Source organism: Gymnogyps californianus, chromosome 17 (genome assembly GCF_018139145.2).
Source record: "Gymnogyps californianus isolate 813 chromosome 17, ASM1813914v2, whole genome shotgun sequence".
Classification (NCBI taxonomy): Eukaryota; Metazoa; Chordata; class Aves; order Accipitriformes; family Cathartidae; genus Gymnogyps; species Gymnogyps californianus.
Window position 1 is genome coordinate 7,997,354 of NC_059487.1, and position 13,368 is coordinate 8,010,721.

The 13,368-nt window shown below is 48.1% G+C and overlaps 1 protein-coding gene across 1 annotated transcript; it reads left to right on the plus strand.

The window, feature by feature from the left end:
* Positions 1 to 406: 406 nt before the first annotated feature.
* LOC127023480 (somatomedin-B and thrombospondin type-1 domain-containing protein-like) lies at positions 407 to 13,083 on the plus strand. Its single transcript, XM_050907595.1, has 5 exons — positions 407 to 635; positions 4,140 to 4,334; positions 5,279 to 5,357; positions 7,174 to 7,350; positions 12,137 to 13,083. Exons 1-5 carry the CDS (start codon positions 407 to 409, stop codon positions 12,252 to 12,254), a joined length of 798 nt encoding a protein of 265 aa, XP_050763552.1. The 3' UTR covers positions 12,255 to 13,083.
* Positions 13,084 to 13,368: the final 285 nt, after the last annotated feature.

Sequence of the window (13,368 nt, forward strand, 5' to 3'; positions counted from 1 at the left end):
GCCGCGAAGGTTACGGCAAAGGAACATTATGGTAGCGTCAGGAAAATAAAGCCTATTTGTGCCAAGAGTAACTGTTGCTGGAAGCCCGTTGTTAGGGCACCGGGTGTAGCTGTCCACGCTGTACAGCACCCGGGGCGAGCCGCCGCTCCGCCGCACCTACCTGTGCGAAGCGGTGAGGCGCGGGGTCTGCCCGGGGCGGGGACGCCGCCGACACCGAGCGGCCCCGGGGCGAGGCGGCCCAGCCCCGCCGTCCGGGCTGGCGGCACCGGGGCTCCGCCCGGCCCGCCCCGCCGCCTTCCCCCCTTCAGCAGCGGGGCCAGGGCGCGGGGGAGGCGGGCCGGCGCCTTCAAGCCGACAACCGGGCCGGGCCGCGGGGAGCGAAGGTCGGTGAAGGGGCCGTGCCGCCATGGCGGGCTGCCCCCGCTGGGCCGCCGTGCTGGCGCTGCTGGCGCTGCCGGCCCTGCCCCGCCGCGCCGCCGCCGGCTGCGCCGCCCGCGGGCTGTGCTGCCCGGGCCGCGACCCGGCCTGCCTGAGCGCCGGCTGGCGGCCCGACGGCTCCCGCGGGCCCTGCTACTGCGACCAGGCGTGCGCCCGCACCCTCGACTGCTGCCACGACTACGCCGAGGCCTGCCCAGGTGAGTGGCCGGCGGGGCTGCGGCCGCTCCCGGGTCCGGCTGTCCCCGCTGCCTCCCGGGCTGAGCGGCACCTGCCTGCCCGCCCTCGGGCCTCCGGCCGCGTTTAAAAGCGCCGCCGGGCTCTGCTTTGCTCGTGGGACAAGCAAGAGGCGGCTAGGCGGGGATGCGGGTGGCCAAAGGAGGGATGCTGCAGGCACTTTGCTCCCCACCTAGGTTCTCAGAGATGCTGGGGTCCTCCTGGAGCAGATAGCTGGCAGGGCATGTCAGGATGCTGCGTGTTTGTACAGGACAGAAATGTGAAACGGGACGTTTCCTGACTGAGTCAGAATCCCCCACTCCCTTTCCCTCTTGTGGATTGAATTACTATGGATGGGACCAAATCTGTTAGTCCATGCTTCCCTGCAAAAGGCATCGACACCTGGAGCGTGTGGCTGCAGCTCCAGCATTTGATCTGGCGAGAGCCTTGACCACAGTGCCCGTGCAGCTGAGTGCCGAAGTCCCTGGGCAGCGCTGCGTTCCTGGGGAGCACAGCCGCACTCCCTCCATGAATGTCTTCCGCTAAAGTGCGGATGTGAATCAAGGAGATAGATAATTTATTTTAGTGAGTGGTGCAATCGCATATTCCCTTCCCACAAACAGCATCCTCAAGGAGTCTTACCCGCTCACATAATGCCTTTTTTTTTAAACCTGCATAGCTGTGCCTTAGCAGAGTTTTGCTCTAGGCAGATGGGCAGACATTCCCGTGATTTAATTGCCTTTTTCCTTTCAAGAGAGAGCTGGAAAATGGGTGGGAAATGAGTTCATTCCAAAGAAATTTAAACAAGCTATGTCTGTGAATGAGGACAGGCTGGCGGGTCTGCAGACCAACAACTCCCAAGTGCAGCAGAGAGCAGCGAGCATAAAAGTGGCGCCCATGGGATCCCTCAAACCTGCCTCACCTCTGCCCGGAGGCAGGGCACCCCAGGTCTGCAGGGAGGGTGCAGCTTGGCTGTCCTGCTGTTGGGGCTGTCAGGGGAGGGGCACGTTGGTGCTGGGTGCCCCAGCACCTTTGATGTCTGAACGCGGCTGGGCTGTTGGGTACTCCTTCAGAACCGCTGCGTCTGAATCCTGCTGCTCTCGGCACTCGTCAGGGATAACTGGGATAGACAGGAACCCCTCGTGTCTGTTCTTCATATTACAGAAGAGTAATAAGAAAAATGTGTTTGCAGGCCCTTGTTACGCATGGTGAGGGGATAGCAAAGGGCAGTCACTGCTCCCTTTCTGTGCTGGGCACCTTTGCAGCGGTACCGGTGTCACAGCTGCAGCCCCCGGTGCCATCCTGTGGCTCACTGGAGGAATAACAGCATCCTGCTTATGGAGATCAGGCGAGAAAGCTGGTTTTGTGCGGCATGAGGTATTTCTGCATTATTTCTTGTGATTCATTTGTGCTGGATGTAAGGGACCCAGTTCTACTTTGAGTTGTATTGCCTTCGTAGCCTGGCCTTTTTTCAGTAGTTTTCTTTCTCGCACCACTAAAGAGCTAGTTTATCAAACTGACTTGTAAAGCAAAATATTAAGGCAAAGGCATTAATATCTGACACCAAACAAAACTGAAGAGAGCAGAATATTCCAAGTAAATCGGATGCACAAAAGGATGATAATGTTGGGTAGCCTACAGTGCAATGCACAGGCTTTTTTTGTGGTGCATTGCTGCATATATGAGACGTCTCAATTAATTAGATAATTGATTTAATGCCTAATCTTTGAATAGGTTTAAAGAGCTGTTTGTGGTGACTTTAGACAAAGAAGAAAAGCAATGGTGTTTGAAAGATCTTCCTAAAGTTTCTGAAGACAAGGGCAGTTTCAAATGAGGTTAATGCAGTAATTGGGGGTTATCTGTGTTCTGTGGAAGAGTAAATTGAAGTATCAAGCTTCAGCTGCTCAGAACAGCTGGGATTTGCAACAGCATTTAGCAGCTTATGTCCCAATGAAATCAGTGGGACTCAGGCTTTTGAATGCCTTTGTAAATCGGAGTGTGAATGTCTGTTACTGTAAGGTGCTGAGCATAGTGGCTCTTAATGGATTTGAATGGGCTCATCCGCATCTTTAAATTGAGTGATAGATTAATAGTGGAGCTGGACTCAGAACTGAGGAATTCCTCATGCCTGAGCTCAGTGTCAGGGGTCAAATGTTTCTGTTCTTGGGTAGTTTGCCTCTGGAGTACTCACAGGGACTTTGGTGGAACGTAGCTTGCAAGCTTCTCTTAGTGTATGTAAGGTGGTGCATGCTGGCCTTTAGCTGGTCACTGTGTGTGTGAGGCACCCAGTGGCTGAACCAGCCAGTTAGGAAACCTGGTAAGACACCTATTCACTGGTACGACTGAAGTTTGATGTCCTTAGAAGTGCTGGTGTGGTGTATTGTCATACACTGGCCCAGCTCAGTCACAAGACACAGAAATGCAAAGAGAGGGACTGTAGCCAACTGAGAATATGTGGGGAAAAAATAATATATGAGTCTAGGCTGACCTGCAAGTGTTTTTCTCCAGAGGTATTGTTCTTGATGGTTGTGTTGGTTAAGTACAACTGATCAAGTATATCATGGGCTGTGGTTCCAAGTTGCCTTTGAGAGAGACCAGCAGGTGAATGCTCTTGTACTCGAGTGATTCCTGTGTTATTCTTGATAGTTCTCTCCAAAGATTCAATCCTATGAAACTCAACTATGGGCATGCTCATGGGGAAGAGATCACAAAAGGGGATATGTGACACAGGGAATAGTGTGTCACCAGTGTGTTTCAGACTGAATGGATGGGATGTTGAGTGCTGAAGGAAGACATTTCTTTAGCTGCATGGAAGCCAAAGTTTAGGAGTTAGCACCATGGATACTATGTGAGAGCAAGTAGGGATACTCAATGATGTGAAGATTTTTGAAGCATTAGTTAGTGCAGGTTCCCAAAACTTGAAGTCGTGAGTCACATCCTCAGAATATTTTGGGATTGGTTCCAACACGTACAAAGTGGAAGCCATTGTATTTCATTTTGATTCTTGAACTCAACTCCAGCCTGCCATGCGATGATCCAAACTCCATGGCTGGTCATCATGTGCTATGTGACATCTCACAAGAGAGGTCAGTAAGATTTCAGGCCTTATCTGCATGAAGGGTCTACAACACCCTCCCTTTCCTCCTGCTCTTTATCCTGCTTTTCCCCTACCACTCAATTTGACTTCATCTAATTTTCAAACTTTTCTCAGTTCATCCACTGCAGGTCCCAGTTGCAGGGGAGGCTTGCAGTGGTGTAGGAGAGGGAGGTGACTGGCCTCATTTAGACTAGCCTGGATGGCTGGAGCTTCTGGGCAGGTAATTTCCTGGGAGCAGAGCTACTGGGAACTGCCCAACACAACTGTGGGATAGGTGTGAAACAGGGAAGGTTGTACTGAGCGATGTCGAAAAGTTTCTTCTCTGGAGAAGGCACGTCACTGGCATAATTTCTGTAACCTTCCACATCCCTGTTTGTCACTCTTCCTCCAGTTATCCCCTGTGTCGTATCTCAGTGGAGCGTCTGGAGTGGCTGCGCAGAGCCTTGCAAGACAACATATCGTGTTCGGAGGAGGCACGTCATCCAGGAGCCCAGGAACGGAGGAGAGGCATGCCCTCCTCTGGAGGAGAGGGCTGGCTGCGTGGAGTACTGGACTCAGCAAGGAACAGAGTGCAAACAGTCCCTGAGTAAGTCCACTGAAAATGTAAGTGTCTGGGTAATCAGGGGGGAGGACTCTTGTTTGGGTCAGCAGAGCTGATCTTTCTTTACTGTATTTGAAAAGAGTTGTTTTCAGACACCAGCGTGTTTGCTCTGGGCTTGTCTGGTGTAATTGAGAACTGAGCTCTTCACACAGGGGCTTAGAGATATCCTTGCCGGGACAGTGTTTGAAAGTAGTGCCTGCTGTTTGCTGTGATCTGCTGGGTTTCAAAAGTGAAATATTACAGGCCTGTTGTGGTCTCGCTTATACAAGTGTAAATCTCTGGCAACTTTGATAGAGTTGGTAGATTTATGCCTGTTTAAAACTTCTGTAAGTGGGTGTCGAGCACTTTTTTTTTCTTTTTTTTATATATTTTTTTCTGATTTTATGAGTCATCTGCAAAAAGTCATGAAGGAGCAATACCCACCAAAGGCAGGGTATGACTTCCCTGCACTGGAGTAGAGTGCAGGCAGAGGAGACCTCCATCTAGTTTCTGGAGAAAAAGCCTGATTTCAGTTCATTCGAATCAACTTTTCATGACATACCTTTACTGATTTTTAGAAGAACTGCTTGTCATTTTTGCTGGTATTTGGGGTCAAAATCTGTCCAGTCTGGATGTTGGCTACAACTGACATCTTCAAACCTGTTGACAGTTGGTATTAAGTGAATATTGCCCTCTGTCTTTTGGTTGTGCCTGATAAGCAGGCTTACTCTGCTCAGGCAAAAATCTGGCAACGATACAGATTCTCTTTTCAGTGAAATGGTTGATGGTCATGGATAATACGAAAACACAAAGTTAGAATTGTTTTTGTCTCCTGCTGAAGATAAAACCATATGACATTAAAGGCCCATCTTTACTGTTTTGCAGACGTAAACAGCCTTAGTGCAGTATTGCCGCTTACGCTATGTACTCTTTCTCTTTGATATACACAGTCCCAGCATTAATAACAACAGGAGGGTTTGGAAAAGCGAGGAAAAAAAGAGCTGCAGCTGATGGCAATGGAAGAGCAGGGTAAGTTGGAGGCTCAGCACAGGGGCTCAGTCATACTCCACCTTCAATGTCTCTCTGGCTGCCGTTTTGGGCCCAGCTTTTTGCTGATCAGAATCAGCGTTTCCCAGCAGAAGGGTGGCACTTCACTAGAGCAGGGTGCTGCTCTCCCCTCAGTGACAGCAGTATCTGCTGTGCATCTGAAGGTTGTGGGTCTGCCTTGATGTAAAAGGCCAGTACGAGACTGAAATTTAGCTCTTTGTTCATGGCATCGCTGCTGTTTAAGGTTGTGTGATCAAAAAGCCAAAGACCATTCACTTCAGCTCTTCCCAATGTGGAATCTGGTGCAGTTTGCACTTTTTTACGTAAATGGGGTAAATTCTCAGGGGGCAGAGTTTGCTATCTTGTTGCATGGGAAGCACATCCCTCTCCCATTTCAGCCCCCCTTGGCTGTAACACTGCCTGTTTTCCCCTGCAGCACTGTTGCACAGCACAGGTACAGGCAGGGTTGTGCAGCAGGCTCTGTTGCATTTTACCTTCTGAGACGCAGCCATCTCTGTGTGTGTTGCTCTGCCTCCGGGCTGGTGCCTCAAACACAGGGGAGCTGGCATCAGCCTTCCCAATCCTCTTCTTTCCCAGTTGGGGTCATCGCTAGCAACAACACAGTGCTGATGGGAAAGGTTATCTTCCAGCCTGTAAGCCCTCGTACACAGCTTGGCAAGCTAGTTTTTCCCCAGGGGTTCTTATTGCAGTCCCTGGAGGTTTGCCTGTTTCTTGTTGAGAGCTGCCATTCCTATAAACACTGTGTGGAGTTTCCCAGAGCTGCTCTTGCAGCATGAAGCAGCCATGCACTTGTTGATTTATTTCCCCACATGCTGTTGTACATGTAAGTATTTCCATAGTGTGTGGGTGCATCCATCCCCCTCACTTAAGTGTCTGAAGGAAAGAGCATCTGGTCACCCTGAGCCTCCCTTGGACTCCTCATTAGCTGAGCCTTCTCCCTGTAGAATTCAAAAATGTGAGCACAGCTCTATTGCACGTGTATTTATCCTTGCTCTCTTTCCCTCAGATAAGGCAAGGAAGCAAACTGCTCACATGGTTCAGTGTGCTACTTGGAGGTGTTTGGAAATCCCTGTGATGACTGATACAGAACCAGTCTAGACTAGAACCCAATTCTCTGATGTGTTTATAGATGATTACTGAACTTCCTTGGTTTTCCCCTCCAAACAAGGCCAGTTCTTTTGGGCTCTCCTCTCAAGTTTGGCTAAAATCAGAAGCACAGAAAAGTCTGAGCAGGGCAGAAGTGCTGTGTCAATCTGGTGGTCCCCCCACTGAGATATGACAACCTCACTCTGTCTCTTAGGAGGGAGATCGTTACAAGGGAAACCTCTACAGACTGAATCTTAGCTCCTGTCGCAAGTTGCTCTACAAAACCTGTTATAAGTAACTGAGAGCAGATGATCGAGAAAGTGTGGTTCAGCAGATGGATTCCAGACTTGGAATCAGAAGACCTGTCTCTTGTTTTTTTTGGCTTTAGTCAAATCCTTGACCAATCTGTGTCTCTATTTGTAAAAGCAGATGCCAGTAATACCTGATATTTTTTGATATGTCAGTTGAAAACACCAGCAGAGTAGTTTTATTCCCCATTTAACCTTGTCAAAATGCAGGTACACCACATTTTCTGGTTTTTGTGACCTTGGGAGTGGGGTTTTTTTTTGTTTGTTTTTTTCTTTTTCTTAATTAGTGGTCTATGGTCACCCAGTTTAATCTGGCTCTTCCAGTCCCGTGGAGGGCTCTAATCTGGTTATTGAGCTAACCTACTCGGTTATTTTTGTTGCAGGTACTGTGTTGAATTCCAGCTTGTGGCCATCACGCCGGGCTGCTTGCAGAGCCACCACTCATATACTCGCTGGATGCAGTATCTCAGGGAGGGCCACACCGTCTGCGTGGAGTGCCAGCACCCAGCTTTAGACTCTGGAAGTCAACATTGTTATGGGGATGGCAGTGGAAGCAAAACGTAAGAGTTTTAGCTTTTGTTTTCATGTTGAATTTTTCATTCTTCTCCCTTGATCTGCTTGTCCCAGTTTCTTAATGTGCTGCACACAGCTCTCTGGAGCACTCTACATATATTAACTGGTCTTTGTTGCATACCACGAGTTTCTTGCAGAGGTGAAATGACCTGGTGAAGCTCACATATTAAACCAGTGGCAGAGCCAGGACTGAAGTGAGGGAGTACCTGCACTTAGTCTGCTAAATCTCATTGACTTTTCAGTGGCACAGTTGTGGAGTTCTTTTGTTTTAAAGACACTCCAGCCATGCTTCTAAGGTTAACAGTCCTGTCAGATGTCAAATAAAACCAAATCTGTTTCTGATTTTTAAGCACTGGGGATTTTGTTTCTACAAGTGACCCTTTATGAGTGTTTCTGGCGAGTGGCAGCTGGCTTAGGGACTTGGGGTATGTGCTGGCACCTGAGGTTGGACGGAAGTACTGTTAAATCTTTGCACTTTCAGCATCCTTTCCCTGGAAGGCTGAAGAAGCTTTGGGGTGATTGATGGGGACCACCCAGGTTGTACAAATTGGGCAGACTCCAGCAAAGATGAAGGGAATGGCTTGAAGCTGCGAAACACATCTGTGGCCGAGCCAGCAACAGAGGCGTCCTGGCTCCCAAGCCTCTGCTGTGGTCACCGGAGGCACATCTTCTGCACTGCTTTTATCCTGATACTCTTAACCCTGTTGTTAGTTTATTAAAGGCATCCTCTGAAACTGGTTAGCAGCCCTGCCGGAGAAAATCATTGCCCGTCAGTGCTGGGCAGGGGTATTTTTAAAACTTATATAAATGTTGAAATAAGCACATTCATTGGAATTAATTAGAAACTCTAAACTAGGATTGTCAGGCCTCAAGCACACAATGTGTTGCACTACCAAGACTGCCAATAATGGCCTTTTTAGGCAGGGTTTTTCTCAGGCTCTTAGTAAGAGGAAGTCACGTTAGAGTCTTTTCCTTCCCTGCCTCAGCTTGTTATGTACAAAGGTTCCAACAGCTTTTAGATAAAGAAGAAAAAAATCTTAACTGGTGTGGCCAGGAGGAGCTCTTACCTGCATTCAACATGTAAATGATTATAAAAGCTTACAATAATGTTATTTTACTAAAACCCTGGAGCCAGACAGGAACATCAGATTAAGCAAAATAAAAAATATATTCAGGAATTCATTTCCTGATTGGGCTGCAAAAAGAGGGAGGCATTTTCATTCGCCTGACCTGGTGAACAGCACTGTGCGTGGAATGGAAGCACAAAGAAAATGATACTGTGTCCTTTAGGAATGATGATCTGATCGTCAGATGTCAGCAGGCTGAAGGCTGCAGAGGGGTAGCAATAATGGAGCTGGGGTGAATGGTGACTGGTTCACTGAAGTCAGGACCCAGCCCACGTCTCAGCAGATGATTTAAATCCATCCCAGTTGAGCAGAGCCTAGAAATTGTTCCCAGAGTCTTGCTGGAGGTCTGTAAGATGAACTGGTGGGTCCATTTCATTACAGTGGGAGCCAGCAGGGAAGCTACCTTTTAACACAGTGAGCTTTTACCCCTCCAGCGTTACTGCCTATAATGTCAAATGAAGTCATGTCTGTGGCATTTTCTAGGCAGGTATGAGCTCTCTATGTGTGTGTGCCAAGCTCATGTACTGTGTGTGTTCACTTGGGTTCATTGCCAGGGTAAGTAACATAGGCTTGGAGGACAGGTAGGGCTGGCCTGGGCTGGCCTGAGCAGTGGACAAAGCTCCTGTCTACAAAAGGCAATGGAGACGCACTTTAAGCCTCCTTGAACCAGCAGTGCTGGGCAGCTTTGTCAGAGATGAATGTGTGACTGGCAGGTGGAACATGAATGATGTCTCTGGTCTGCAGCTTCCTCATCCTGTGTGTGTGAAGCCTCCCTTACGTTTCACATGGATCTTTTAGATAACTCCCATGTATCCCCTAGATAGGTAACCTCCAGGGCATGGTCTGGTGTTCTGTATCACTATTTGACCTTACAATGGTGGGTCAAGGAGATTGTTGTCCAGGGCTGGGTATCTTGCTTGATTTTCTTGGTATCAACATCTCAAGTACAAGTATTTGCTGTAGGTATTCTTTATATGAATGGAGTTATCCCCTAATTTGTTTCCAAAAATAATACACTTTTTTTACCAGGTTGCATGGAGGAAAAGGCTGACCTCCGTGATCTCTGAGAAGAAATTGGACTGTTGGTGGGGACAGCCATTGAGTGGGATGAGGGAAATGTCTGTGAAAAGGCTTCTGCCTTCTGTTAGAGTAAGCGGCCGTATCTGAGCATGCCGTCTTGCAAGGGAGCAGTGCTCTGAGGGTGTTGCATGGTGAGCTCCTCAGGCTGGGATTCGCTGGCCAGATGTGGAAGGCATAAATGTGATGCTTGTAAAGAAAGGTGGAAGAAGATGGGAAAGCAACTGCTGCCCTGAGAAAGAGGATGGTGGGAGGCCAAAGCTGATGCCAGAGCCTAGGATGCAGCATGTGTTGAGTTTGCCTAGATCTGCTCACAAGCCTCTGGCTGTACGCTCAGTTCACCCTCATTTTGAATTTTTGCCGGTGTACCTCTGCCAGGAGATGCGGACAGTTTGTGGTAACCTCAGAGCAGTGGTTATGCTGGCTGACCTGTGCCGTCGCACGCTGGCCCGGGTCTCTGGGGCTGCTGGCTGAGGCTGCGCAGGGAAGCACGCACAGCTGCTGCTGTCCCACCCACGCTGTGCCTGTGCTTTGCTTCTCGCCCTGTCAGTTTGGCAGCTTGTGCCAGCATTTAGTTCCCTGAGATATTGTTCCAAGAGTGACTCTCAGGAAGGAAAACATCTGACAGAGTTTAAAATAAACTCAGCAATGCTGGTATATTTTGATGAGTATTTCCTAATTATCTTCTTGTGTCTAAGTGGAGTCTGGCTTATAAATGCTTCAAGTTAAAGAGAGATGCTTGTTATCTGTGCCTTCCACCTGTCTCCCACTCTGCAGAAGATGCTAGTTCATTTTAACCCCTGTTATGCAAGCTCAGGAGGTTTCCCAAAGTCCTTGATTTATGGCCGGATCTGTGGCCATCAGGTGAGGATAGCTAGGATAATCTAGCTTGCATTGGCTTCTTTCTTCTAGAAGGTTATGAGATAAACAAGGCAGAGCATCGAGCCGGGAAATTGATCTGTTAATTTTGGATCGTCTTCAGAAAGATCTACAAATAAAGCACAGACTTGACATCTGTGAAATTGTTAGTCAGCCTGTGTCTAGGAGAATCAGCTGCTCTTCATCACCTGGAGCAAGATGTGGCCGTTGTAGCACATAAATGTCCAGACTGCAGCAGTTTATGCCCATGCTCATGGGGCGGAGGGAGAGAGAGGATGGATGGACTTGATTTATAGCAAAGTCAGTATTTGCCTTCCCCAACAGCAAGATGAGAGTAAGCAAGTTTAGCTTATGTGTTTAAGGAGTAAAGCCTTTTAAAGGTAAAGCTGCAGCCCAGAGTTTTGAAGGGTATGGGACTGCTCTGTGTGCAGCCTGCTTTATCTGGCGTCTTAATCCTCCCTGTGCAGGTTCTGGTATTTTGAAATGACCCCAAGCCAAAAGAAAAAAACAGTGAGCCTTTTCCAACCATGTGTGATGCATAAAACCCTGCTTTGGAGCATGACATCTCATTAAACCAAGGGCAGGGTTATCTTTGTGGAGCTAGAGCAATAATTCCAGTTTCCACAGAACTACAAAAAAGGCAGAAGTTAGGGGTCTGTTGGGCTATTCTGTGGGCAGCTCTCTGCACAGGGCAACAGTTGATCCAGTTGTGGTATTTGTGCTTCTCCAGAGGTCAGGGCTGGGACACGCTAATGTAAGGAATTCCCTTCAACCACTAAATGCTAAAATCTGGGAAGAACCACAGTCCTATAGCAAAATTTCAGTTTCTGTGGCCGTTAGGCCAGCATTGCTTGTGCAGCCACTGATTGTGAAAAATGGCCTGTGGATCTGCTTGGTTGTTTTAATAGGATATTTCTCTGTTCAGGTCTGGTCAACGTATTGATGGACTGCCTGGGAGAAAAGGGGTTGGTTGGTTGGTTTTTTGTCCTCTACTTGAGAGGCCTGTGAGTAACCTTGTTCCAACACTTGTGGGTCTGGTACCTCCAGCCAGCTGCCATCCAGAAGCTGTGTTAGTGTGTAGCTCTTAGTAAGGCAGGAAAGCTTAGGCAAGTGTTCCACTAACGTGATTATCCAGAGATGCTCGTGTCCCTGCACCTGCTCACACAGACATGTGCTGTGTATTGCGGGCTAGGTACTTATTCAGCATCTCGATGGCTATGGGTGGCAACAGAGCTCTGCCTGCTGAGAGGGAGCATGGTGTTGTTACAAAGAAAAACGGAGAAAGAAGTGTTTTGCCCACTTTGCAACCTGTCAAGTGTTCCAATACAGGAGTTATGGGGATGTCGGTGTGCTTTGTGAGTTGTTGCATGCAATGCTGGGCACCTCGAGGGAATGTTTCTGTGAATCCATCTGGACTTAACGTCTACAGTACGTGCTGCTCTGGGTTCTTCCAGTCCAGTGTTCCTGACTGATAGCGGCTTTACTTCACACTATTGTAATCCTATGGGGGTCACTGTGGTTGCTGCTTCTTTACAGTGGTAGAAAGGCACAATTGGGTCCATGGAGTGAAAGTGGATGTTAGCAAACTAAATGGGATTTACTGGGTGATTGAAGCCCTCATTGCACAAGTGACTGCCCTGCAGTGAAGGCGCAGCATGTTAACTTTCTCCCTCTTATGACTGTGTTTCAGGAATCAGCTGCTGCACTGGCAGGCAGTAGGGAATCCTCGATGCAAGGGAACCTGGAAGAGAATTCGCCAGCTGGACACTTGCTCCTGTCCTTCTGTTCACAGCTTCTTGTTCATCTAACTTCTCCTGACAGTCCCAGCAAGTGAGTGCTGTGATGGCTTGTCTGGCACCAACGTGTGCAGCAGTAGGAACCACAACCAAAACAGTGACTTCTCCATGTCAGAGGCTATGCTACTTACTTTCAAGAGGTTGCTGTCTGTACTGGGGCATCCTGAATCCTCTCTGTCCATGTGTACTCCTCGATTTCCAAAGAAATCAGTCTGGCTGTGAAGTGCCAGTCTCTTTCTGCTCATCCGTCCCTGAGAGAGGCCTGTCTGACCCCGATGACTTCTTGCAAATTCCCCCTGTCTTGAGAGGAACGAGATTTCACCAAATAAGAAATCAGACAAAAAAGGCCATATGAACCCGAGTTTAATTGTTATTTTTCTGAAGTCTCAATGAAGAATCAACAATGCAAAATAAATTAACTCAAGTGCCTTCTTTTCATGGCAATGGCGCTTCTTCATGGATGCTTCCCACTTGTGCTTATATATCTTTTCCTTTTGTTTTCACCCTCTTTGGTCTCATCATTTCATATTGATCCTCAGTCTTACAGAAGGTTGATCTTGTGCTGCTGAGATAATGGCAAAACTTAGAAATGAGCCTGTTCAAATCTGTGAGAATAGAAGGTACCAGCGATAAATGGGCCCTTGGGCTTCAGGTTTCAAGGAGCATCTCTGAGTTGCCCCAAAATGCAGTGCAGTCCCGGGGCTCTAAATAGGAAGTCATCCCAGCTGTACCAGGAGGGCTAGCTATAGCCTTGTATTTTCGACTGGAAAATATTTGAAATATTTTCTTTATATTCTGCTGATTTATATACATACTTTTCTGTAAATTAAAATAAAGGAGACTAGAGACATTCTCGCAGTGTGTATCTATTTGATTAATCTGTGTAGTGCCGTCTCTTTAGCGCCTGAACCTGCCTAATTTGTTCCAGCCAATCTTGCCACTGACTCCTCTACTCCGGCAGGTAGGACTGGAGGAAAAGTCGCTGCTGTCCAGTTTCAGAGCTACTCAGGATTTACAGGTGGAAGTCCAGCACCATGACCTACCACTATGCAGAAGTGGATGTGATATTTCTTTTAATATACACATACTTCTGAATCTGCTTAAACAAAATTACAGCAAGGACTTG